Raw genomic sequence first — 27,589 nt, forward strand, 5'->3', positions numbered from 1 at the left:
GGACAAAGCAACAGTAAAACGAGCATACGTGAGTGCCCTGGCATCAGTCATGCTCTGCAGAGCCATCAGGGTCAGAGACAGTGGAAATTGATACAGAACTTCACCAGCAGGTACTTAGTTTCCTTCAATGCTCTGTCAAAATTGCTCTTTTTCAGCAAGAGTACATTGTTCTCCTTTATTTTGGGGAGTTTGGCTTTCTTTGGCTTTGTTTCATTTGGACTTACGCTGCCTGCTGCTGGGAAGCCTGTGATAAACAATAATGGCAGAAGGAAAAACTGATGTGTCTTCATCTTGTCCTGCCTTTATCCAATTACTGAGAAAGAAAGAAGCAAAGGAGCACTAAGCAGCAGGGTTTGCTTCTCAAATGCCTGCTGTTGTATCAGCCAAACTAAGAGGTTGATAAGTTGATAACAGAGTCTACCACCAGTGGAGCCAACTGCACCTTTCCATGGGAAGATTAATATAGTTAATTAATTCCCCATCTTGAGCAGTGCTTGGGAAAAAAGTATCTGTGGGGAAGGTGGGTTTACTGTTTCTGTAAATAATCAGAACCCTGGGGAGAAGGTGAGAGAGCACAGGAGGAAACACGTGCCTGCAGAAGCACCAGTCAATTCATAGCGCACTTCTGTAATTAGACAGCCTGCTCTTGTCACCATTACCCAGCACAGAGCTGCAGACGAAACAGTAAGTGAGGTACCTGGGACAGTGTTTGAGGGCTGTTCCTCTGCTTAATAGTTGGTTTTAGAGAGCTACTTATTATGGATCTGATTCACAGCATGCTGAAGTCGGGGAAAAACTCTTCACTGCTTTGCGTGTGTAATTTTAATGTCTGTGTTTCTTTAGTGCCTTGGCTGTGAAGCTCCCATCTCTGCTTAAGTGCCAACTTGTAGCTCAAGTAAGATATACTTTGTGAGTTAAACCGGAAGATTTTGCCATTGATTTTCGGTGGTAGCACAATTTCATGCAGCTAATATCTGTACAGTAAACTGAAGGGACCAAATGTACTATTTCATCCTTAGGATAGCTATCAACTGTGTGCCTGTGAACTATGAGGCCTCCCTAGCTAGTCTTTTCAGAGCATTTTAAGAAGTATCCTACAAAAAGATTAATAAGGCACCATTTGCTAAGAAAGGGTTATTTCTGTAAATATCTGCCAGTCTGTAATAGTAGCAGAAATATCTTTGACCCTTAAACTGTGCTGAAATTTGTGAACTGTACACCCAAAGTCCTTCTCGAGAGGGGACCAGGTATTCTGGTAGTTGTTTTGTTGGCACAAACAAGGACAGAGCTGACTTGAGGACAGGTGGGTCCGGATTATTAGAACCAAACTGATAGTTGAAGAAATTCAACTTCCTCTTGAGCAGCCGTAAGTGCGGCTTCACTCCTTCATGCTCTTAGACTAAAGGGTGAAAAATCTGGTATCAGGGGGGTACTGCTAAAAGGAAGGAGTGTTTGTAATGGTGGTTGACGTGGTAGCCTCCGTTTTCTTGGGGGTGAAGGATCTTTGGTGGCATATTACTTCAATTTAGGTTGTTTCTGTGCCTGGTGTGAGTGGGGCTGGGTGTCAAGTGAACCCTTTCCTATCAATTGCAAAGGCTTTGTGTTGTAATGCACCTTGAGATGTTTTCTATTAGCACTCCTACAGGGTGCCTAATGAAATCAGAGGGAGCTGTGTATTCAGGCTGCTTGCAAGATAAGATCACAGGTAAATACAGATACAGCAATCAGGTACTAAAGGGGAAAAAAAAAAAAGGCAGAAAGATGAGTCACCTGTTTGACTTTGTGGTCTTTTTCTCTTCATAACAGGCTCTTTTCCAAAGATGTCTTTCAAGTAACATCCTAGGGGTGTTAAAAAGCATCTTTCAGAAGTACAGGGAAAAACTAACAAGGCTTGTTTGATCTGAGCATGCCGTGTTGTAAGCTCAGAACACAGCCTAAGGCTCCCAGAGCACAGGTAGGGTGACAAAACCGTTTACTTAGAGAGCAATACTTACTTTAAATAACTGCAGTATCATCCGTTCTGTCTCTTTTGCATGTACCTGTATGTTGTGTAGGAAAGACTAGGAGAAACTGGAAGTGCTGGAATTTTCTTTGCAAGTTTGTTTTCCAACATGTATATTTTGAAAAGTTGCACACTTCAGCTGAAGTACAAAGCAAATGGAAGTCTTTGGCATTTCACCTTTGCTTGCATAGTGTTTATTTTGTGTTTATTCCATGCCCTCAATGAAAATAGAACTCACAAGGAAATAAATCAGAGATTCATCAGTTTTATTGGTGCATAAGTTCAGTGTGAATCGCCATCTAGTGTATACTTAAGACATAGCATAATTACAGAGACCATTTTAAATCAAGGTGATAAAGTGTCCTCGAAACACTTTCTAACTAGTGACATTTTATTTCTGTAAGCAGGCAAAGTAAAATACAAAATTTACAGGAATCAAGAGGTAGATATGTGGAAAAGGACTGGCAAGTGAAAGTTTAGAGATGAGATATGAGATTCATTCATCAGCTGACAAAGTAGAGGACAAAGATTATAATGAAAAAACAGTGCACAATCTCTTTGCCAGAAAAGGAGGAACACTTACTCTAAGAATCACATAAAACAAGGGGAAAAACGAGGAGGCATGCAAACAACCTATTTATTTAAGCTGGTTTGCATTAATTTATCCAACATCACAAACCAGACAGCATCCAATACCTGGCTGGTTTTAAATGTATTTTCTTTCATTTCAGATGACTGATTCCTGTAGGTGTGCATCCGATTTTTTTCCCCACTGTCTGATAAAACATCATTTATCATGAGAACATTTATTAAATCATGGTTTCCTCAGTGTTTGCAGATTCTCCAGTCGCCTTGCAGATTATTCCATGGATGCAACAGGCTTCTTACATCTCAGATTATTTCATATTATGACTCTGTAAAACAATATAAAAAGGAACTGCCAGAATATTTCAACTTTGCAAGTGACGTCTTAGATGAGTGGTCATGACTGGAGAAGGTAGTATTTTTCTTTTACTTCGTAGACATTGGAACAAATCTCAGATGATACATATCAGTTTTCCTGATGGATACTGGATGGTATTAGCTGCAGAGTAGAATGCACGGTTTTATTTTCTTTGTCAGAAATATAGGAATCACTTTAAGAAACTAGTTGCCAGGGATGATTTGCTTAGTCTGGAGTTATTTTGGATTGAAATTAAACCTTTTAAGGTTTGTCTTCTCATTTTAATATCTTCTGTTGTGTTCTAGGATGGAAGATGACCAGCAAATCCAGCTTTTTGGTGGGTAAATGGTGAGGGAGAGGAGGTGAAGTGGAGCTTTGAGGAGTTGGGATTTCTGTCTAGGAAAGCAGCTAATATACTGTGAGGCATGTGGTTTGCAGAGGGGAGACAATTACAGCAGTTCTGCTTCGTGTCCCTAAATGGTGGCTGCTGAATGTAGCCTGTATGTGAACAGGTGAGTGACCTTACTGATCTCTTGGATGCAGAAAGACAATACATAGAAGATACAAAAAATATGCTAAATTAATTTGAAAAAAATCTAAGCAGGAATATGCTGCTGTGCCCTGTACAATTCAGCTTTTGCATAGAAGGAGAATTGGCAGTACCCACACTGGAAACAAAGCGACATTGTACTAGGTGCTGAACAGACATAGTCCAGTTTAAACAGCATCCTTAGTTGAATCCAGTGAAGGTTGCATGGTTACTGTCTAAGGCCAGACTTGACCAGATACATTACCAATGTGGACAGTTTTAATGTAGTTAAGTTATATAACTAGAATGGTTAATAATTCAATACAATTTTTTTTTTGCTCTGCTGTTACAGTTTTGCAAATTCTTAGGAAGAATTTGACCCATTGCATTTTTGGACTGCTAAACATCCATGACGGAACAATTCATCATCAACAGGGACACGATCAAGTATTTTTGTCCCACTTGTAAGCTCTGTGATTCTTGCAGTTTGCAAATCAAGTTAAGACTCAGGGAATCCAATTCTATCATCCAGATTTTGTGAATTACAATGATGTGGGGGTATCATTCAGTATCTCAGTGCCTCCGTTTCCCAATTGTAAAATTGGTAGACACCTCTGAAGGTGCAAGAAGACTGAAATCAGTCTGTAGGTCAAGTCTATTGAAATCCTCGGGAAAAGGAGGTATAGCAATGCACTAAATTGATTTTAATCCACCTCCCTCCCCCCCGCCTCTGAAAATGTGAGTTCAGTCACATTGTACTCAGTATCCAAACTTACGTTTGTTCACATTACAAAATGAATCCAAGCTTGAAGGATTTGTTGACTGAGCAATGTATGTAAGCTACCTGACCTCAATCTATTTATCCCATATCAGAGGTATTAATTCCTTATTGAAATGAATAATGGCTTTATTCCAGATGTAAATGTAATCCAAATGCTGGCCTTATTTATATGCTTAATTAAGGGGATGATAATCTCAACACTTCCTCCCTGAGTTACAAATCATGAAGGAAGTGCTCAAAAACACTTTAAATCTAGATGTTACTCATGATCTAGACACCATTAATATGGATGACACAAAACTCAACATTAGTGTTGCAGGGTTTGGAGGTCTTTCAGAGCCAGATGATTCCAGGTCATTCCTAGGCCACAAATTCACCCAAGCTCTGCCTTCAAACATGATTTATACTTGACTCCTCTTTCTCAAAGAAAAAGTTTTTGGCAAGTAGCTCAGGTTTACTATGGCTGGGGTCATGGCCTGTGAACATAATAAAGAGAAATGGTCAATTTTCTAAATTGCTTGTTATTTTTTTCCAGGAATTGTCTTTATTCCAGGAACATCCCAATTAACAGCCAAAGACATCTTATACCAGCTCCAGGCTTCAAAGGCCAAGTGCATCATTGCCAATGATACACTGGCACCTGCAGTGGAATCTGTCGTGCCTGACTGCCAGTTTCTGAAGAGCAAACTAACTGTAGCCAAAGGGAACAGAGATGGGTGGCTGAACATCAAAGAACTCTTTGTGTGAGTATCAAGCTGTTTTACCATCATCCCTGTGAGGTGAAGGGAGCTGGATCAGTCAGGTGACATCTCTGAGTTTGGGGATTAATTTCCAAAATACAAATGAGTTAAATTTTTGCATCCCTCTGCCAACTCGATGTAATCACTGCATTAAGTATAAATCCCTCCAACACACTTTTTGGGAGCTCTATTCAGGCCTTTCAGCTTTTCCTTACTCAGCAGCCTGCCAGCTTTTAAAAGCTCAGCTTCTACTGTGATCATAAGACAAGCACACAGAGTACTAATCTTGCAGTTACTTTGTGCTTGTCTTCTAGAGCCCAGCCTAATGCCTCTTGAATTGAATTAGAAGATACCCATTGCCAGCTCTCGGTGCTCAGCTAACATTGCATCAGTTATTTCATTCCCTTGACTATCTTGGTAGCCCAGACGACCTGAATTGTTCATCAGTCTTTCGAACATAAATGGTATAATACATGTCTAAGACCTCCTTACCTGGCATAATAGTCTGAATATGGCCCCCATTGACTTCAGACTGGGAGACAGTATGTGTTGAGGCAGAAGCTGGTTTTGCATTTACCTGCTGTTCCGTAACAAGCACCTTGAGTGCCCTTGCAAAATAGTTGCACACAAAGTCACTGGAATATGCTGTAGGTGCTCACGTCTTGAAAGTTATGTCCTACAGAGCACGCTTGTGACTAGCAAAACGTGCTCTCTAACTCTTACCTGTGGTATCTGATGCAACTATTTATTTAGTGAGATTATATAGTTTGGGGCCATTTTACTGTTTATCTCCTAAACTTTAAAAAATACTGCTTTGTGAAAAACTACATGTAGTAACTGTCATATACCATTTCTTCTGAAGGGTGACATCTGCTGACCATAAATATGTAACACAAGGAGTCAAGACCCAGTGCTGATCTATTTTACTAGTGGAAGTACAGGCTCTCCGAAAATGATGATGCAGTCCCACAGCAGTTATGGCATCAGATTTACAACCAGTGGCAGGTGTACCTTGTAGTTGCTCCCAGTGTCCTGATTAAGCAACATGATCACAATTTAATTGAAAACGTCACCATAAAAACTCCAGTAAATGTAGGAATTTCATGAGTACAGGATCTTGCTTCTTCCTTACCTTTCCCATCTCACAGTGAAACCCTCGTTATTAAAAGCTTCCTGAAGACGCAGTTGAGGTCATCAAACAGTGTTCTGTCACTCAGAGGGCTGACTGCAGAGTAGCAATAAGGATAGCATCCTTATAGCAAAACCAGATAAAGTCAAGTGCTTTAGTATTATGTAAACCTTCCTTGAGAACCAAAGCAACCTTGAACCATAGCATTATACCTTAAAAGTTACAGTTCAGTTTGAATCTGTGGCTTGGTACTAATTTGCTTTCATTGAACGTCTTTTATTTGTGCTTCCCAAGGAGTGAGAAATTTCATGAAAATCAAACAATACATTTCCCGAGGCATTCTGAGTTGGAAGTTGGTGGTATAGAGTCCATAGAAGTAATTTGGTTAGTTTCCTAGAGAAACGAGATGTGATTTAGCTGATGTCTCTAATCCACAAGGTGGGGAGAGCCTACTCCAAATGATCTGCTCGGTTTTTGATCTAGATCCAGATTCTGCAACTCAAGCCAAGGATGTTTTGCACTGTTCAGGAGAAAAGCAAATGCTGGAAATGGTAAACAGGAGGGAATGAAGGGAAATAAGAGAATGTTTAAGATTCTTCAACTCTTACAAACTTTCTAAAGAGCCCCACTTTCTGACACCGCATCCTCTAATGGAAGCTTCCTGGCCTTTCCTTTAATTATGCTGTGACCTTTGCCTGTGTCTCACACTCTATGAAGCATTTTTTTTGATCTCTGCTTTATCGTCAGGTACTGCATGAACTTGACTCCTTTATATACAGTGTGGAATACCTGGGATACTGGCTGGGTAAGATCAGCTTGGAGCACTGTTGTTGCACCATGGTTCTGTGGATAATGTGTCTTTGTACACAATATGCCACAGCTTAAATGAGCAGTTATTGCAGAGGTAAGCATAACATTTTATACTGTGAGTTTTATTTCCATTTTGCATAATTGAAGCAAACAAGCTGGGCTCCAGTGCTCTGTAGCAGCAGGGATAGTACTTCCCACATCCCAAGCAATCATCCCTCCCTTTGGTGCCCAGTAAGCTACAGGAACAAGTGTTTTCCCTCCTGGTTAAGCCATGTAACATGGCTACAGTGTGGAGGATGTGGTGAAAGATGCAGGATAAGAAGAACTCGGGATCACTGCTGTGTCGTCCCATATTTAGCCTAAAGCTCACTTCAGGTGTGGAATTCCAGCTACTTTGAGCTCAGGGAGAGCATGAGCCAGTAATCAGAGTATGTCATAGACCTGAATCAGGGCCCTGTTACCCTGAATTTTCAATGAGTTGCCAGAATGCCTATTCCTCCTCTCTGCCATTTCACAAAACCAGTCAGCTGGCCTATTCTCCTCAACATTCGCCTTGTGTGTGGAGAGGAGACCCAGACTTTCCCAAAAACAAAACTGGAAAAGCTTTGGTCTAGTTCGTTGTTGTCACTTAGTCTTGAGCCTGGGACACAGTCGCCTTGGGAAGCAGAAAACAATCTAACTGGAACTACTCCTCTCAGTGGTCATCCATTTACATGAGTGATTTTTGTTGTACAGAAAGAACGATATTTTCTACAGCGGTAGGACTGACTGGTACAGCCACTCTACAGTCAGGATTCATAGTCACTAATCCATAGTTGTTCTCTGTGTTGAATGTATGTTGCATTTTTATCATTTTCATTTTGCAGACATTTGAGCACGTAAGATGTGTTAATCACCTGCACATTTACAAGGTCAGACCCACCATTATATTTTTCTTTCAATAAAATAACTTTCTATTTTTCTAGACGCTCTCAAGATATCCCATCACTGGCTTTTGTACTGCTCCCACTGCCTACCGCATGCTGGTCCGACATGATTTCAGCAGGTACTGCACATCTGTCTGTTGCAGGGGTAGCAAAGGCAGGCTAGGATATAATGCTGTGACAGCTCTGGCTGTTTAATTCCTTATGTTGCTTAATTTTTTTCAATTAAAGGAAATCTAGTTAGCAAAATTTGCTCTCAGAAAAGAAAGCTATATTCTGAAATATGAGAATAACTAGTCACACCTTAGGCCATTCAGGCTTCAGGAATGGGTCTTTGAAAAGACAGCACAGATGAAACAAGTAAGATTTTTTTAAGTTGTCACTTCCTCTGAACTTATGGGTCACAGTTAAATTTAAGTCAGCAGTTAATTTAATTTTCAGGCAGCACTGGATCAGGAAATTACTGCAGTACAGTGGAGTTGCTCCTATATGTCATGGTTTAACGCCAGCTGGCAACTAAGCACTGCACAGCCACACGCTCGCTCCCCCACTGTGGTGGGATGGAGGAGAGAATCGGAAGGGTAAAAGTAAGAAAACTCATGGGTTGAGATAAAGACAGCTTAACAGGTAAAGCAAAACAAGGAATTCATTCACCACTTCCCATCGGCAGGCAGGTGTTCCGCCATCTCCAGGAAAGCAGGGCTCCATCACGCGTAACAGTTACTTGGGAAGACAAACACCATCACTCCAAACATTCGACCCTTCCTTCTTCTATATGCTGAGCATGACGTCCTATGGTCTGGAATATCCCTTGGGTCAGTTGGGGTCAGCTGTCCCGGCTATGTCCTCTCCAACTCCTTGTGCCCCCCCAGCCTCCTCGCTGGTGGGGTGGGGTGAGGAGCAGAAAAGGCCTTGGCTCTGTGTGAGCACTGCTCAGCAGTAACTAAAGCATCCCTGTGTTACCAACACTGTTTTCAGCACAAATCCAAAACATAGCCCCATACTAGCTATTGTGAAGAAAATTAACTCTTATCTCAGCCAAAACCTGCACACCATATACTTGAGAATGCAGCGAGAGTTATTTGGCAGCTGTTCCCACCAGTTTGTTACACTGTAAAGTACTCAGCTTATGAGAAGTAGTCAGCGTGATTTGTAAGGAGTTTTCACATCTTCAGTAAGGTACTTATTCTTCTCGCATAGGTCTTTCATCCTGACAAAAGTCAACCCTGGTTTAGCAGAGAGCTTAGGCTCTGTGTTCCTATTCAGCCTTCCTCTTGCTCTCGAAAATTTTCAGTGTCTTATTTGATCTTGGATGTCGGCGCATAACTCAGCTTTCCACGAACATCTGATGTGCTTGTTCAGATTTCTTCTTTCTTGTCAGCTCTTCCAAGAAAACACCATTGCTCACTCTTTTTCCAGCAAAAAAAGCTAATTCCAGTGACACAGAGATAAACCACATTATCCTCAGTAGTAACACGAGCAATCTAAGAGTCCAGGCCAGGACTGTGTAACAGGATGATTATTGTCATTTCCAAAGTAGCTGGTGAAGTTGTAGGCCTACTTACTTTGAAAGTTGAAGGAGGCTGTTCAATTAAGACAATTCACTGCTCTTTTCAGCAGTTAAGAAAATTATTTCATTTGCTGTTCCTCTCAAGCTACAAGTTCATGAGTCTGAAACACTGTGTATTTGGAGGCAAACCACTCAGTCCTGAAGTGATGGTGAAGTGGAAAATCCAGACAGGGCTGGATATCTATGAAGGTTATGGCCAGACTGAAACAGTACATTTGCATTAATTCTTGCAGTATGCCCTTTCAAAGGTAACAATACCAGAGGTACAATGTGCTTGATAAATCAATGCAAAAGGTGAGAATCATTTAAATGACCTATTTTTAAAAGAGGCTATATGTAATTATAAGTATATAGTTCCAAAATCAACTAGCTGCATATTTTAATGTTTATAGGAAATACTATGACTACAGAGTTCAGCCCCCTGCAAAAACCATGCCAGAGATTACCTCAGATCAAATAACTTGTAGTAGATCTTTTCAACATCTTTACCTAAAAGGCAAAACTAAAAAACCAAAATTTGCTCTGGGTATCAATTTGGCCTGTCTGAGGTTTTAATGAAAAATATTAAATCAGTTCACATCACAGACTTCTCTGTAAGTGAATGTTAACAAAGCTATTAAGAGTTGGATTTCAGGCATTCTCTCCTCTTACCCTTGATATGGTCCCAAATTAAGTGTGCCATTATTGAAATATGATCTGTAATAATTTCATATCTGCTGTCTTGCAAATTCAGCTGCTTGCAGAAGAACCCAGTGGCTCAGGCTGAGCACAAGCAGCCTCATTCCACAGGGCTTACCTGAAATGCCTCTCAACCCCTCTGATGTGCTTGAGAACCACAGTGCTTTAGTCCTGATTCAGCCCTTGTTACGGCAAAGTCATGAGGAGGTGTCATGCCTAATGCAAACAAAAATAAAGTCTACAAGATGTTGCACAAGTGAAAAAGAAGAGCTATTATGCAGGTGACAGTATGTGCCAATATGAAAGGAATGGAAATCAAACCTGGCTCTTTGGGAAAGGCTGTTCCCTCTTATAATGTGCAGGTATGTTTGTATGTCACACCTGAGCTCAGCTGCAGTTGTGGGTACGAGAGTAAGGGAATGTTGTCTGTGTACCTTCTCTGTCCTGCACTGTGCTATAACAGATATTTCACTGAGCTAATCAAAGCAATAATGATACGTCCTTTCTGCAGGTCATAGATGACCATGAGGCTATTCTGCCTGCAGGAGAAGGTGGCAACATTGGTGTGCAAGTTCAACCGACGTGACCATTCTCTATGTTCTCCGAGTATTTGGTAAGTCTGAGTTGGTCTGTCTGCTGAGAAGCTCAAGGGAGACCCAGGGAGAAGTTCTGTTGACTTATTCAAGGAGTAGAATTTCATCCAGGATCTTCAAAAGGTCTCACTAGGTTGTTTGAGGGCTTCGAGCCTGATCAGTACATAGTTCTGCTATTCCAGGAACAGACTGACTGGCAGAGTATAACTTCAAGATGCAACATGAACTAGGTGGTATCTTGTTCCAGATGTGTACCTGGCAGTTGGCATGGGCTTCATATTCAGTGCATCACTCCTTTCTTTCCCTTCCATTCCACTCCTAACCTTGGTTAAGGATTAATGAACGGAAGCCCATAAAGGCTACCCTAATACGTCAGAAGCTCAGGGAGGCTTTCCAAAGAGCACAAGTATTTTATTCCCTCATACCACTGTCAGAGGTACCCACAGATTGATCTTTTAAATGTTTAAAAGTTACACATTCTAGCATGCACGTATCTAGTGTCAGAGAAACCCTTTGTACAGTTGCTTGTCACACAGATGATGTGCACAAGATCAACAGCACAAAGATAAGCTACAACACAAAACCCTCAAGTGTAGATGGTCATATGACTTTGTCGTAGTGGCATACGTAATCTAACATTACTATTCGAATGGGAATGCTCTACGCACTGAAAGCAGAACAGGCTTAAAAAAAATGTGTCAGAAGAATAGCCATTTTGGTTCAGGTCAAAGGTTCATCTAAGCTAGTGTTCTGTCTGTGGTGGTGCTGAGCTGTAGTACTACAGCTTTCACTGCAGTGAAACACTACAGTGTTTTCAGTAAGAAAACACTAGAATCAGGCAAATAAATTCTCCACTGCATTTGAACTATAATGTTGAATAAGCTTTGGGGAGTCTATCTATGTGTTTAATCCTCTTGTGAACCCCCGTAATATTTGGATATTTGTGGCATCCTCAAACAACAACTTGCTCAAACAAAGTAATTGCTCACTATGTGATAAAAAACTTCTTTTGGTTCAGTACTATTGCTTCAATTTTTCGTTATATCTTCTGTTGCCAAGGTGGTTTTCCTGTGTAATCTAGACCCAATAGATCAATGTAGATAATGAAGCTTTTCCTGTAGGTCACCTCATTTGTGTTTAGGTCCTGAAGGTTAGGCATCAAAAGTTTCCATTGATGGGAGGTTATTGTGGCAGCCCCCTGCAATGATAAATCATTTCTCTGAAGAAAATGAGTTATACATTTTAGTAACTTGCTGTGATGGTTGAGCATTTGATAGAGCATGGCCTTTTTTCCCTAGAACATGAATCCATATATACACAAATGCTCTTTTCCACCTCTTGCATATTTCCACCACAAAACTGCTAATTAATGTGGCTGGTTTTTTTAATTGAAGACATAAAATAGTATTAAACATACTCATTTTGAGAACAACTTAAAAAACTGTTGTGATCATTTTTAGCACCACTGCAACATAAATGCATTACATTTCACTAACAATCGGATACATTTTTTGAAATGTTTGATTGTTGTCAGGATAATCCAGAGAAAACTGCTGCCTCTGCGCCTGGAAATTTTTATGTCACTGGGGACACAGGGATTATTGCTGAAGAAAGATATGTCTGGTTTGTTGGAAGAGTTGACGATATAATTCTTCTGGGTAAGTCAGTTGCTTTTAGATTTGTTCATTTGCCTGTTAAAATTCAATCTGGAAGGACCAATTGAATGGCTAGCTTGCTACAGCTGTCATATCTGCATTTTCTCCTAGGTGTTGTATTAGCCTATTCGAAGTTGAAAGTGCATTAATAGAACACCCTGCAGTCTCAGTCAGCTGTTGTCAGCAGTACTGATCCAATTTGAGGGGGGTAAAAAGAAAAAAAAAAAAGATATAGAAAGAAATGCACTTTATTCTAAGCATCAAGTTCCCTGTATGTACTAAGCTTCCTTGGAATTAAATATGTTGCAGATTTTTGAAAGTAAAATGGGTTAAAAAAAATTTAAAACCATACTTTGACAGATCTTAGAATTTCAGAATTATTTATCTGTTTGCAGGGTTTGATGTGGAAAAAAGGTTTGGCTCTTCACAATTACTGTGGCATCTTTTTGTTTAAGAAATAGAATTTGGATTATTTCTCTTTTTGTCACTAAGCTTATGGTAGCAGTGATATCCAGCGTGTTTAATTTTTCTTTTTATATTTTTCAACTTTGCAACATTTGTTTGAGCCCCAGAGTGAGATTTTCAGCTGTCTTTTTTTCTGTTCTGCAACTTTTTGAAAGTTTAGTGGTGTATAAAGCTAAGAAGAAAAAAAAGTGGAAAAATAGCAAAAAATCCTATGCTGCAGAATATGTCCTTCCTAACATTGCATTCTGTAATAAACAGCCAGTGAAAAGGGAAATTAAAGAAAAAAACCTTTGCATTCTGAATTTTGATACTGGGTTTTGGCAACAAATGTGTCCCTTTATTACCACCTCTGGAAGATAATGGAGCCCCTTAACTTTTGTGGCACACGTAGTCAAAGCCTTCATTGTTTTAGCTTCTGCTTTTGTGCCACACAATCCAAAAAAATTAACTCATGAGCTTCAGCAACATGTCAAGATAGTGACTGCACCTTACAAGTATCCAAGGAAGGTAAATACACCACAAAAAAAGAGGTTTTCTAATTGTATCAAAAATTGAACAGTTTTTGTCCTGCCTCGGCTTCTTTTCAGCTGCATTCTGACAAACACTCCAACCACAGTTAAATAAAATAAAATAAAAGAAAAGTAAATTACAGGGTCTGTTGCAGTTGTAGACTGGGGTTCACTGTATGTGTTAGAAAGGACCCAAAGGGAGGAAGTGGTAATGTAGCTTATCTTTACCAGAGTCCAGGCTTCCTTTCATGACATACTAGGGTTTTCACAGCAACTCAAGCAGGCAAGGTGTCCAGCTCTTACCAATTCCTCCCGTGAGCTCTGTTCAGACTCTCAGCCAAAGCAAAGGGGAAATTCCTGCTGGCACCAGAGGGGTTGTAAGGGTATCTATTCCTTACAACCAGGAAAGACACTAGTAACTCCTTGTCCTGACAGCAGAAGCACTCACCTCTTCAGGATTACGGCCCTTGTCCCTGCAAGTAGTGCCTGCTCAGTCAACTAAGATGTGTGGTAAGGAATTTCACCGTGCCAGCCCCAAGCTGTGCAGCTTCCCATCTTTTTACCCCAGCCATAATAAAAGTGTGTTTCCTTGCACGTGGGAGATGAATCAGAATGTATTTGGCTAAAAATGAGCATTTTTTGCCTTTCAGGTGGAGTTTGTTCAGGATCTGCCAAAGATGGCTACTGGGAACATCCAGAGAAAGGTTCTAAGGAACAAAGAGTGGGGAAGAGTAAAACGTGATCTGGTAGCAGGAGAGAAAATTTCCATCATCTGTCCCAGCCATCGCACATCACACTTGGCATGGGGCCATGACCCAGAGCACTAGGAGAACATAAGGAAAAATAAGCTACAGAAAAAAAAGGAGATGACACTGGTATGGCTTGAGGATGTGTAGTATTAGAAACACTTTTGCCATCAACCTGCAAATTTTCAGAAGGGAGAAAGTGCAAGTAATTAAGAATGAGGAATGGGAGAGAGAAGGGACAGATACAGGAGCTTACAAAGGTTTAATTTTTTTACTGGAATTAGTATAAACAGCTTCCTTTTAAAAAAAAAAAAAAGTGTAACCACAACATTTTGATAATTACAAATAAATGAGAAATTAATAAAAATAACCTTTGTCCTGTAATGGATATCAGCAGTGAAGTGATATTCTCTCTTCAAAAACTATCACTGTAACATTCCCAAATTCTTTCTGAGTGGAAGAAGAAAGGCATATCCTTTAACTACTTCTCTTCATCTTGATGAATTTGTGATCTCCTTAAATAGTTAAAGTTGGGGGAAAAGAGAAGATACAAAGTGCTTTAGGTTAAGGTGCAAATTATGTGCAATTAACAACAGTGTAAATGATTACAAGAAAAAGGTTACTCCACAGAAAGAATTGTGCTGCCTGGTCTGTTTTGTGCTATGTTCTGTTCTCATTACTGCAAAAGAAGCAAATGATAAAGTAGAAAGGGTTTAATTCCAAATCCTTTTTGACAGAGCATCCAGGTTTCACATCTCTAGATAAGGGCTAATCTTTACAGTGCCTCGTTTGGGAAACACATGTCCTGAAAGCCAAATGAACCGAATGAAGAGGATCTACCCCAGCCAGCTCTCAATCTATACTGTCCACAGCAAACAGGTCAGGAAAACATTGTCTGAATTCCTAGTGTTGTTGATCATAGAGAAGAAGCAGATAGTACTAAATCAGGAAAAATAATTTCTGATTCTTGCAGCAGTTCAGAGGACTTTGCTATTACTGGGTCTTTTCCTCAATTTTCTTACTCCATTTTTACCTCTAAGTTTCCAGGTGAAAAAGTGCTAAGAACTGTTGAAGGCTTTCACAGCAAAATTTTGCAGACATTTTTGTAGACCACTAGGGAGTCCTGGATTTAAAATGTTTTTCATCTTGCCAGTCTTGAATACCATTTCCAATCTTGAACACTGTTCCTGAATGTTCTTTCTCTCCTCTTTTCTTTACAGGCTATTGTGTAGATTTTGTCATTGCAATGCTCCAAAATCTGTAGATTATAGCTAAATCATAGAATTAGAGCAGACTAAGAAATGAGAAATATCTTACTATGTTATTAAAAAGAATAATCAAAACCATTAGGCTTTTCTGTTAAAGGAATGAAAGAGGATCCATTGGTTTTTAGCATTAACAGTGGAGGTCACAACCTCAAAGAAAGGTTACATTTAATGAAAAACTTGATATTTTTACTGGCAGTTGTTTCCTTAAGTAAGAAAAAACAATAAAAATTAATGTATATCCCAGAATATGACATAAAACCCCTTTATTAACGTCCATTTTCTATGGACGTGTTTAGGGATTATTTAAAATACCATTTTTCACCCGTAAAACCATTTTTTGATTAATTTTTTCCACCAAGTCCTGTTAATAGAGTTTTGATTTAAAATGCAATTACCATCTAAGTAAGTTTCTGCTCTATAGTCCTGATTCTGAAGTGGGTGGCACTGAGGGACATAATAATAATTCTATATTCATGTCCTATGGTTCTTTCTCAGGAGCAAATGATACCCTGTAGGATTATTTACAGCTGGTCAGTATTTCTCTACCACAGTCTCCACGTAGCATGGAGAACACCATGAATTACTGTTGGTTTTGACAAAGTATCTGTTCTGGGGGGAAAATCTGCGTCCAGATTTTTTATGCTGTCAGGTATCACTGAAAAGATTAAGTTGTGCGAGTTCTAGGTATTTGAGTTCATTCACCTGGTAGGCAGATTAAATATTACTGTAAAAGCATCTGCTAAGGAATAAGGAAATAATTCCACTGTTAAATAAGTTACTTTTTCTTGGGGAATAAAATTTGACCAAAACTGAGTTCTGTGTGTCAGAGATTTAAGGATAAGTGGTTACGGTTGAAGAGGCAGAACAAGAGGTAAATGAATACAAAATGAACTTAAAAACCTGGGACAAAGGGCAAAACTTTGCAGCTTCACTCAGGCCACAGAAATTCCACATGGAAAAGATTTTAATCAAGAGTTTACCTATAATTTTGTTCCTAGTTTGTGGATAGCTTCATCCTTTGTAAGAACAGAAAAGAAAATTAACCTGTATTTCAACAGTCACTCGTCTAACCTTGTATTGAATTCAGTAACTTGTGTATAGTGGTAGAAAAGGGAAAATCAATAAATGGACCCAGGTTTTAGAATCATCATTCTGACGGGACTTCACTGGCTCCTGCTCTGACTGTGGGCTCTTCCAGACACGAGCCAGTTGTTTCTTCCATGTTTGATAATCTTCACATGCGCTTACAAGAAGCTTCTAAATAGCATTAAAATTCTTAGAGTTGAGCACATTTCTGAAGCAATCTTCTAGACTGCTGAAAATAATAATAATAGTAATATAAAAAGAGAGAAAGAAAAAAAGAAGAGTAGCAATGGAAAGGAAGAAAGTAATTGGACTTGAGAGCTCTTAGGATCATTACGGTGAGTAGAGATGGAAGAGGGCATTTACAGTGAGCAAATGTAGAAGTGTCTAAATCAAATTTGGGGACCTATTATTGGGATTGGACCTATTGGGATTACTGAAGTGGACCTATTGGGATTACTGAAGTGAAGGTTCTTGGGATATATGTGATGAATGGATATATTGGTCAGCAACTGTTCAAGCTAAAGCAGTGAGAATCATGATGGAAGTAGTCTGGAAACATCCTTCAGCTTGACGTGAAGGAAAAGGACTAGAGAATCAGCTACTGAATGCTTTGGTGTGAGAACCAGTAACCTTCTTGTTATGCAAACAATAACATCTGATGTTGTTTTTGACTAAGGAGAGTTGTGGGCAATTAGCAGCCCCAAAGAACACATGGAGAATCTGTAAGGATGAGCTGAACTACAGACAAGATGTCAGATCAGTATGGTACATTAAGTCCTTAAAAAGCTGGTGGTAAAAAAATATAAGAAAGCAGGGTGGGGAACTTCACATTTAATTGAGCTGTTAAAAACATCAGTTTGGCTGTAGCTAGCCTAAGTGACTTAAATTAATAACTCATCAATTCATAACTGAATTGTCTTTGGATAATCTCAAGATTATTTTCTTTTTCTTTTTTTTTTCTTTTTTTTTCTTTTTTTTTTTTGTTGTTGCAACAACATAGCAACAATTCTGCTGATTTTCTTATGTAATCTACAGCATCTACGTACATCATCTTCTGCCATGAAGTTGTTTAAATTACAGACTCTAAAATCCTTGTGGACTCTGAAGCCTCCTAATAGGACTTTCCACGGACCCCCCAGGCTGCTTGCCTCTGATGTATATTCACAGTACGAGTCCGTCAGGCGGGGCGAACAGGAAATACCAAAGTACTTTAACTTTGCAAGTGATGTACTGGACAAATGGTCTGAGATTGAAAAGGTAGATGATCTTTTGTTGTGCAGATGAGATACTTTAATTTTAAATTTAATTTGAAATAAATTGGGTTTTTTCTTTATCAAAAAAATCAGTTGCCAAAACCAATTTGCATTAGAAAATTATACAAAGTCTCATTCTTTTTTGCTTTATTTTAAAAGTGTCTCTGACCCTTGGTTCTCCCTATGTAGGTAGAAAAAGCAATGGTAAGTCCCTTTTGACTTTGATTTCACCTCGGAATGGCTGTGCTTATTCCTTCTGCATACTGTAATGTTAGATATTCACATCATAAAAATACAGGTAACGTAACAATAACATTGCATGCTAGGGAAAATTCTCCCACAAATGTTTAATTGCCTTGCTCCAAAGTGGATTCTGTATTTGTCCAGATGCCCTGTAGTTAGAGACCACTTAACTCCCCTCTTCCTGGGCAATCAGACTAGAAAGAGTCCTGGGATACCATGTTGCCCTGTTGTTTTATTTTGTCCTCTGCCTGTGCTGCTTCTGTTTAATAGTATTCCACAACTCCATCCAGAATATCAGGAGTATTATGTGAAGTATTTCACATTATCTGTTATTTTGTAAGAGCATTAATGCTCAGCATAAGGCTTAAACTGAAACAGGATCCAGACTAGGACTTGAGTCTGAACACAATTGGGATGATAAACATTACATGTTCAGAAAAGGAGAATTTATTGGGAATATCTGAGCTTGATCCATAGCAAGTCTTAATCCATTAAGGACAAGGGAAAAATAATAGCTTATATGCCAACTGTGAAATACTCAGATCTTCCATAATTTGCAGATATTTGTGCATCATAGTTTCATGGTCTTTCAGAAGAAAATATTTTAGTTTTGAATCCCTGTGTTTTGTAGGCTGGAAAAAGACCATCAAACCCTGCCTTTTGGTGGATAAATGGAAAAGGAGAAGAAGTGAAGTGGAGCTTTGAGGAGCTGGGGTTCCTGTCTCGGAAAGTGGCCAATGCGCTGACTAAAGTATGCGGACTGCAGAAGGGGGACAGAATTGTTGTGATCCTGCCACGAATCCCAGAATGGTGGCTGGTGAACGTGGCTTGCATGCGAGCAGGTCAGTGAGCATATCTGAGACTGGTAAAACTGATTAATGCAAGTCAGTTGAGAGGATCAAGAATTTATATGGTTTATAAAGGAAAAATAATGTAATAATCTAGTGAGTGGCCTAGCTACCATTTGCGCAGGGAGTCCTGAAGGTTTTGCACTAGGTGCTGTAGGACAGGTGGCCTGTGCAGCAGGCATGGAGATGACAGAAGGCAAGGAAGAGCCATGGAACTCACCAGACAGGTCCACATTTCATTACTTACAGGAAAGCACAAGCAGCTGCATTACTCCACTATAACTGTTTGGCTTGGGAATGCCAGGGCAAATTCATCTTGGAGGTCAGTTTTGGGAATAGTTAATAGTTTATGTTCTTAGAAAAGAAGCAGATGTAAAAAATGCCATCCCAAACTAACTTTATTGTTCTTCCAGGAATTGTCTTAATTCCGGGAATATCCCAATTATCAGCCAAAGACATATTATATCGACTCCAGGCATCAAAGGCTGCATGCATCATTACCGATGACACACTGGCTCCTGCTGTGGACTCAGTGGCATCTGAGTGTCAGTTTCTGAAAAGCAAGCTAATCGTGTCCAAAGGCAGTCGGGAGGGATGGCTGAACTTCACTGACCTGTACAAGTGAGTATGAGTTAGTGACACTGCAGTCATGATGCAGAAAGCAGACCTGTTCTCCACAAGTGCTCATTTACAACTATTCATTGACTACAAACACTTGTCAAATGCCAACGTTAAGGTGTTAATCATGACTGCTTGATTGCTGATCCATGTCAGAGTTGTTTACTAACAGTGGTCTTGTTCTGGGAATTTTCTATCCTGTTCTTCTGAAGGGGAAGTCTATCTGAGGAAGTGTAACTCCACATTATTTTAGTCTAATTTGGTGAAAAGCTTCTGTGAAGCTTATTGGGGTAGGAGTTCTGCAATATGCAATACTTCATTGCATTCTGAAGCCTGTGTAAAGTAACCATTGAAGTCACGATTGCATTCTCTGTTTTAAAGAAACCAATCTGCTGACCATTCCTGCGTCAAAACAAGGATTCGAGACTCAATGACTATCTTCTTTACCAGTGGAACCACAGGTTCTCCAAAGATGACTGAACATTCCCAGGGTAGTCTTGGTTTCAGACCCCTTTTAAGTGAAAGGTATGAAAGGTTTGAGCCTGGTCGAACATGGGATAATTGAAGCTGCGTAGTAGAACTGATGAAAAATTACTGAATAAGAAATACCAATTTACAGCCCCAGTCCTCCTCCCTTTGAAATTGGACTAGAAATTCCAGCAGATTTCTAGGGGCATAGGATTGCCCCCAGTGTTTCCATTTTTCAGTGAGTATCTCTTACCCCTGCTTTAGAGTGGTTCAAAGGGCAGCCATCAGCTGGGAATACTTTAGCACAAAGAACCAAGAGATACCATGCTGTTTGGGCTGCAAAAAGCTTTGTGACATGTATAGATGAGCAGTAGCAGAGTTTATGTTGGTTGCACTCTAGTCCCTCAGCAGCCTTAGAACTGAAATATCTGGTGTCCAACGCAGTATCCATGAATACTGCTGCTTCAGCCCTATCTTCCTACCTAGCACAAAGTCACTTTATTGAAATTCAGACTCCTGTTTTTATGCTATGTTATGACTGACATCATATATGTATGATATACATGCATGTGTGTGTGTGTATATATATTTATGCAAATATATTATTAGGTGGCCTTTTATCCTAGAGCTAGCTCATAAAATAAACTTACTCAGAGTGTCCAGGGCCCATATATTTTGTCAGAAATCTTGGGCTTGTTGGTTTTTTTGGTTTTCTTTGTTTGGGGGGGGGGTTAAGCAAAAATTTTTCGTTATCTTTTTGTTCATTTTTTTTTTCTGCTCTATCAGGTACTGGTTGGATTTGACTCCCTCAGACATGATATGGAACACATCAGACACAGGATGGATAATGGCTTCACTGGCATCTGTTTTTGATCCCTGGGTTTTTGGATCATGCATCTTTATACATAGGCTACCACAGATTGAATCAGCAACCATCCTAAATGTAAGGAAAAACTCATGGAGATGTGTTAATCTGCAGAAAGGGCGCAAAAAAAATATTTCTTAACAGCAGCCATAGATTTCATGAGGGTTGTGTCCATAGTTGTGTTCGAGATGCTGTATCTGTTGTGTAAAGGCCCTATTTGCATTTTTAATGTACCAGAAGTGGCCAAACCTGTGGTTCATTCATACATTTTGCTCATAGCTGGAGACCACGTGAATGAAAATCATCCAAAAGCAGCACTAATTGCTTGTCTTTTGTTCTTGTGGCTGTGGAAGTAATATCAGCTGCATCAGTAATGCAGACTGAAACTGAAGAGTTTCTCTGCCCACACTGGCCAAGATGAAAGTGAAAATCTCCCTATAATGTAGACAGAGGCAGGCTTATTCTGGCCATGCTCCAAGCTATGCAGTCCGGGTGTCATGTAGACATGTTAGCATGGGATTTTGTCCGATCAAATATACTGTGAATCTCTGCAGGAGGGTTTCTTACCCAACAGAGAACATATGGTGCTTTTCCATAGAAAGGAGAGCTACATTTGCCCCCTGTATCACCTGTTCACTGTCCATCCACAAAGCAGGTTTTTGACTTCATATGTCCATCTTGTTGTTTAACTCACTAGACTCTCTGCAGATTCCCCATTGACACACTGGTTGGTGCTCCAACATTGTTCCGCATGCTGGTGCAAAATGATCTCTCCAAGTACGTCCAATATTTTACTAATGTTTAATTTACCCTCACTGAACTTTAATGATCTCCCAGATCTAGCTGGTTGACCAGAATAGGGTAGTAATTTAGTTTAAAATAACCTTCCTGAAAAGACCATCATACAACATTTGTGAGTTTTGCCGAGTTTTGTGATCAAACATAGAGAAACTTGATGTTTTCCTTCAGAAATTTGAGACTTTAAGTATTGAATGTGTGAGCAAATCCCTGAGGGTATGAAACTGAGTGCCTGTTAAATTCTTTATCATAATTTTCAGTTACCACATTAATTGTCTGTGCTTTGGGAAGGACTGTCATCCTAGAAAGTCAGTGTCAACGTAACTGTGAGGAGAGTGACTTGTGGCAGTTGTACATCATCCCCTGCTCCAGTTCTCACTGCCTGCCACTGTTCCTTCCTCCCGTCTTGCACTTTCTTACTTGGGCTGTTGCAGAGGGTCAGCGATCAGGGCCCTGGCTCAACAAATCGCTCTGTAGTTAGTTATAGGCATGTCCTTAAATCCCAGCTGACTTCAGCAAAAATTTTACTTTATTTTTCATGTGTGTTTAACTCTGACTACTACTACACATATATATAGTGTTGAGCACAGACTGATATCCTTGCTGTATCAGGAGCCAAAGAATCAGGAATTCTCTGATTTCCCCACTCCATGGGACTAACTCCCAGTAAACAGCTCTCCAGTATTATTTGTTTATAGTTGCATGCTCCTTGTCTGGCCCAATAGATTTAAGTACTGCCTCTTGTTTTTTAACTCCCTGTGAAGCTACAAATTCATGAACCTGAAGCACTGCATAAGTGGAGGGGAGCCACTCAACCCAGAAGTCATGGCGCAGTGGAAAAGCAAGACTGGGCTGGACATCCATGACATATATGGCCAGACTGAAACGGTATGTCTGTGGGCCAATATTCTATTAAATCTTTGTCATTCCTTTTTGCTTTACAATGTTTTAAGGTTGTTTTGAAAGAACACAGCCTGTTTCTTCCTTCCTTTCCATGAATGTTTCAGTAATCTCCCCACCCCCGATAACTTCTGAAAGAACACCCTTTCATGGCTCTCCTCACAGAACCTGCCAGAAACGTGTATTGTTGGGAGAAGATGTGCTCTAATATTTCCATAAATGTCCTTAAGCAAATTCCAAGTAACAGTGACAGACAAGAGGGCAGAGTTTGAATCTAAGGAAGAAGACTGGTTAGCAGAGAGCATGAATTCTTCACAGATAATGGAACAGGATTCTTTCAGGGAGTTTCTTGAATTTGCTGATCTGTACCATACAGCACTGACATACAGGATCCTATGAATCTTAATTCTTTAATTTGGAATTATTCTAGAAAATACATTTAATGAATTGAATGTGAATGTAGCAATTTTCTACTGCAAAACTTTGTTTTGATTTTGATTTTTACAGGGAGTGATCTGCTCTGTTTTTAAAGGAATGAAGATTAAACCTGGATCAATGGGGAAGGCAGCTCCCTTTTATGATGTTCAGGTTTGTTAGCTGCTCTTTAGATTCTTTCATGGGGTTTTTTGTTTGGTTGGTTTGGGGTTTGGTTGTTTGTTGGTTGTTTTTTTTTTCTCCCATTGGACTAACATACATGTTCTTTTCATTCTAGATCATAGACAAAAATGCTAACATTCTGCCTCCAGGACAACAGGGGGAAATTGCTGTCAGAAGCAAACCGATAAGACCACTTGGTTTCTTCTCTGAATATGTAGTAAGGACTTTATTTTCTTCCTCACCACCACCAATCTCCCCAAAATCTCTCCAACTGCATAGTGGTTCAAAAAGCTGAATATTTTTCACCAGTTTATTATTTATGACCAGAGTAATTTGTTTGTTTGGATTCGAGGATGTTAGAAAAGGGAAGAGAAGAATTTGCTCAAGATTGAGTTAAAGTTTTTTTAAAGAATCAAAATGTTTCTGTTTTTTAAACCTATTTTACTGTATTTTATAGCAATGTCAGTACAATTCTTGAACATCCTTGCCTGAAAAATTAAGTTCCAGTGCATTTAACATTATGTGCATTGTAACATAATGTATAGCTAATGCATGCTCAAAATCTAAACTCCGGTTTGTAAACCACTTTGAGGATAACCCTAAGAAAACAGCAGAAAGTGAACGTGGGGACTTTTATGTCACTGGAGACAAAGCGACTATGGATGAAGATGGGTATTTTCAGTTTATTGGAAGAGACAATGACATCATCATTTCTTCAGGGTCAGTTTGCATGCTTCCTTTCTAAATCTGCCATCGTATAATCTTACATGTTGTGTTCCTAGTGAGCTTCTGACATAATAGTCCTGTGATGAATGTATTGACCTCTTGACTTAGGAATACTTGTTTTTATTATTAGCTTTTCATAGACCTGCAGTATCACCTTGGTGATGTCAGTGGCATCTCTGTATCCGTTTCCCCTGCAACATCTCGTCTGTTTCAACAAAGAGTGAAGACTTCCATTGGCAGAGGAGGGATTTTAATCTAGTTTGGTTTTTGACTAAAATTGAAGGACATCTCTATTGGACTCAAAGAGCATTGAAACATTTTATTTTTAACATGTTGAAATTAAACAATTTGATACTGTATGATGTGATACCATAAGGTAGCATCAGCTGGAACTGCAGACCCCAGATATCGGGGTGGGATGGAGCTCCAGCTTAGGAGCCACAAGGAAAAGGGAGAGATGGAGAGGTATCCACAGCCCCAGCAGTCCTCTACCACATGACCACCATGAAATGCTCCTACCTTCTCACACAGCCAACTTTCCTATTCTGCCTGAAGTTTCTATAGTTGGTTGTTGGTTTGGTTTGGTTTTTTTCTTCAATATGACAATTATAAAACATTTGGTACTGGTTTTCCAGCTTATAAAACCAAATCCTACATTTTTCTTTTCTTACCTAGATATCGCATTGGGCCATTTGAAGTAGAGAGTGCCCTGATAGAGCACCCAGCAGTAGCAGAAACAGCTGTTGTCAGCAGCCCAGATGCCCTCAGAGGAGAGGTAATTATGCTGAACGGGGCAGGGGGGGAAGCAATATGTTTGTTTAAACATATAACTGTATGAAGCAGTTCCTACTTTACTGAATGACATACAGCTCTAAGGCAGTCATGTCATCATGGATAATCCTACTTGGGGTGACAGGCAAAATCCCTTCCCTTTTATGTGCCTTTGCTCTTCTTTGTTTCTTTTCATCCCAAGAAGGTCTTCTCTGTGAAGAACATTACAGTGATGTTTACCTTCCCCTTGTTGTTAAGCACTTGTCTATATGCTGAAATTGTCTTTTCTGGCTGTCTTGGTGTAGCCAAAGTTATACTATAACTACCCTAGCATTAGACTTGGGCTACACCTATGGAGAAATCATAGTCCTGTGCTGGGATGGTACAGGCCTGCTGTCCTCAGTGTGAACTTTAGAGATAAACAAGATGTCCCTCAGCTTCAGGGAGAACTCTGCAGAGACACCTCTTATTACTCCTTCTTCTTGACCCCCACTGAGACGATAGAGCAAATGCTCATGCTTTGTAATGATGGCAGGAAAACTGCTTTCAGCTTTCCCTTCTGCACATACATGTGCAGAACCTGGGCACAACCATTTCTTACATTGTGCTGGTGTCTCTGTTCCTCCCTTTTGCATGTCATGACTCTGAGCAGCACTGCTCACTGGTAACCTGTATATCAGCTCTTAAAAATGGATGGTGTCAGTTCACTTTTGTCAACCTTACCTTACAGGTTGTGAAAGCATTTGTGGTCCTGTCCCCGACCTTTTCAGCCTGTGACCTGGAGAGCTTAACCTGTGACTTGCAGGAGCATGTCAAGAAAACTACCGCTCCGTATAAATACCCTAGAAAGGTAAATGTTTCTGAGGATAAACTTTAAACTAGGGCACCCTTCCATAAATCTCAGGAGAATTACTATTTGGATTTCCGTGGTTCACCTGAAGGAGACAGTGGTAAACATTCAGCTAGGGCACTGGCTCCAGAAAATCTTTCCTAAATAACATTAGTTTACATTGTTTTTCATACATTTGAGTAAAGTGTTTGTTTAAACCTCTCAAAAATTTCTAGGCTTCATATGATATCCTAGTTAGATCTGCATGTTCTAAGTCAGGCTCACAACCATAATTCTCCATTTTGTATTTAATCTTCAACCAAGCACCCTCCGGTGACTTTAGGGTAGTACCTGACTGAATCTGAATAAGTTTTTATCTACTGGTCCTCACAGTTAATAAATAGGAGGAAAGCTCAGGAGAATACACTTGGTGTGTCTCAGTAATCCCAGCACTACAGGAAAAGAGCTACTAGCAGTGCCTTAGTTCAGCTGTGCAGACTAAGGACCATTAAAGACTTTGTGCTAATAACATCCCTTTTTTCCTTCTTTTGTCATTCATCTCTGACCTCTGATACCATTTAGGTATTCATCCTTCTGTTATAGTACTCATGTTACAGTTCTCAGTTTGGTTAGCTGGGAGGCAGCTACGCAGATGTTTGGCCATCTAGGCAGCCAAAGAAATTGTTTCACAAGTGGCATAATGTGCTGCCTTGATTTGGCTTGGACTTGATTCTTTAGGCGAGCAGTTCTTACTGATGGGAGTCCTCTTAGTTTTCAACATATGCTGAGAGCCAGTCTTGGTAAATCAACTCTGGAGAACATGCTACATTGTTTTCTGTCTTTTTATTTAGGTGGAATTTGTCCAAGAGCTGCCAAAGACAGTCACTGGGAAGATCAAGAGGAATGAATTAAGAAACAAAGAGTGGGGACGGATGTAGCATTGTTTGGAATTTAACCGAACTTCTTTCATTCTGTTAAAACTACATAAATTTCTCTGATAGAACTGCCCTCCTTCTGACCTATTTTTGTTAAATGCCTGAGCATCAAAAACTATAGATAAGACCAAGATGTGATGTTTGTGCCTGCTTGCAAAACTTCTAATGTCAGTACCATGGTTTCAGTTCCTGAAGCACTGCTGGGAAAGAGAACAAACCATACAGCTCCATTCTAGTCCTGAATGTCCATAGGTTCACCAGAATTTGGCTGGTGACCCATCTCTTTTAGATAGCATCCAAGATCAATGAAGAGATAGTGCTGATATGGATTGTCTAGCTCCAAGCTGCAGAAAAGAGAGGCATGGATTTGAGTGGTTCAAATGCTCTGTCCTTAAATGCAGCATGTTTAAACTGAATGCAGTTCTCCTGTCATTTGCTGAAGATGGAAAGACTCCTCTTTATTGACACTACCATTTGACCTTCATAAACCTTTCTTGTTTAATACATGTGTTGATGACAAGCAGTGCCAGCTTCTCCCATGCTTTTTCCACAAATACTCTCTCATACAGAAGTAGCTTCATTGCTCGCCCTCTGTTTGGATCTTTGCACACAATAGACAAAACTCCTGTACCACTTCTGGTGGTCTTTAAAATGAAGTTTGCTGTTTGGCAGGTGACCCGATTTGTAGAACAGACCATGGTTCTTTGCCATAGTAGACACTTGCTACAGGAACAGTCTATTTCTGCAGCCACTTAGAGGTGAAACCAGTGAAAAAACTCCCTTGATCTGCTTTGGATGATCACATCTCCGTTTAACATTTAGCTCTTAGCTTTATGAAGAAGCATGTATTGTAGTTTACACACCCTTACTTCTTACAGTTGCACATGCTAGAGTGGGCCAGATTTTAAGGCTATATCAGTTCTTGGCTGTTCATCCTCAGGTTTTGTTAATTTTGTGTACTGAATGAAGATTTCCTTTTCTGGTGTGAATTTTCATTATTTGACAAAAATGTCTCCAGCCTTGGAGTCCTCTTCTATTCATTAAATAAGAAGGTATTGTTGGAGAACAATAACATCTTTAGGCAGGAAAGAAGGTCTTTTACAGCTGTGTCCCACTGCCTGGAGTTCTGTGTCTACTCCAGCTGTAAAGTGAGATTTGGAGAACTGTAATTTTGAGAAAGTAAAATATTTTATTTCTTGAGAGCAAACACTTTGCTTATGTCAGTGAAACAATTTCTGTACTAGCAACTGCTGAAATGAAAGCAATTGTCAATAAATACAATGTTTACTTCATTCTTTTTGACAGTAGCTT

At 39.8% G+C, this 27,589-nt stretch overlaps 1 protein-coding gene and 1 pseudogene across 1 annotated transcript; both read left to right on the forward strand.

Annotated features, from left to right (window-relative positions):
• The first annotated feature begins 2,798 nt into the window (after nucleotides 1-2,798).
• On the forward strand, nucleotides 2,799-14,434 carry LOC104316403 (acyl-coenzyme A synthetase ACSM3, mitochondrial-like; annotated as a pseudogene).
• A 206-nt stretch (nucleotides 14,435-14,640) lies between these two features.
• On the forward strand, nucleotides 14,641-27,570 carry LOC104316401 (acyl-coenzyme A synthetase ACSM4, mitochondrial-like). The gene is made up of 14 exons (XM_009916792.2): nucleotides 14,641-14,952; nucleotides 17,508-17,684; nucleotides 18,555-18,765; nucleotides 19,185-19,392; nucleotides 19,771-19,914; nucleotides 20,644-20,800; nucleotides 21,420-21,499; nucleotides 22,285-22,408; nucleotides 22,928-23,008; nucleotides 23,133-23,234; nucleotides 23,610-23,737; nucleotides 24,419-24,518; nucleotides 25,245-25,364; nucleotides 26,195-27,570. The coding sequence occupies exons 1-14, from the start codon at nucleotides 14,890-14,892 to the stop codon at nucleotides 26,279-26,281; spliced, it is 1,782 nt and encodes a 593-aa protein (XP_009915094.2). The 5' UTR covers nucleotides 14,641-14,889; the 3' UTR covers nucleotides 26,282-27,570.
• Nucleotides 27,571-27,589: the final 19 nt, after the last annotated feature.

This window comes from Haliaeetus albicilla, chromosome 22 (genome assembly GCF_947461875.1).
Source record: "Haliaeetus albicilla chromosome 22, bHalAlb1.1, whole genome shotgun sequence".
NCBI lineage: Eukaryota > Metazoa > Chordata > Aves > Accipitriformes > Accipitridae > Haliaeetus > Haliaeetus albicilla.

Bases quoted from the DNA above. Each gene is read 5' to 3' on its own strand.
- LOC104316401 (XM_009916792.2), top strand. From the start codon at position 14,890: ATGAACCGAATGAAGAGGATCTACCCCAGCCAGCTCTCAATCTATACT. The intron at 14,953-17,507 runs GTCAGGAAAACA...TTTAAATTACAG, and splicing joins ATACTGTCCACAGCAAACAG to ACTCTAAAATCCTTGTGGAC. The intron at 25,365-26,194 runs GTAAATGTTTCT...CTTTTTATTTAG, and splicing joins CGTATAAATACCCTAGAAAG to GTGGAATTTGTCCAAGAGCT.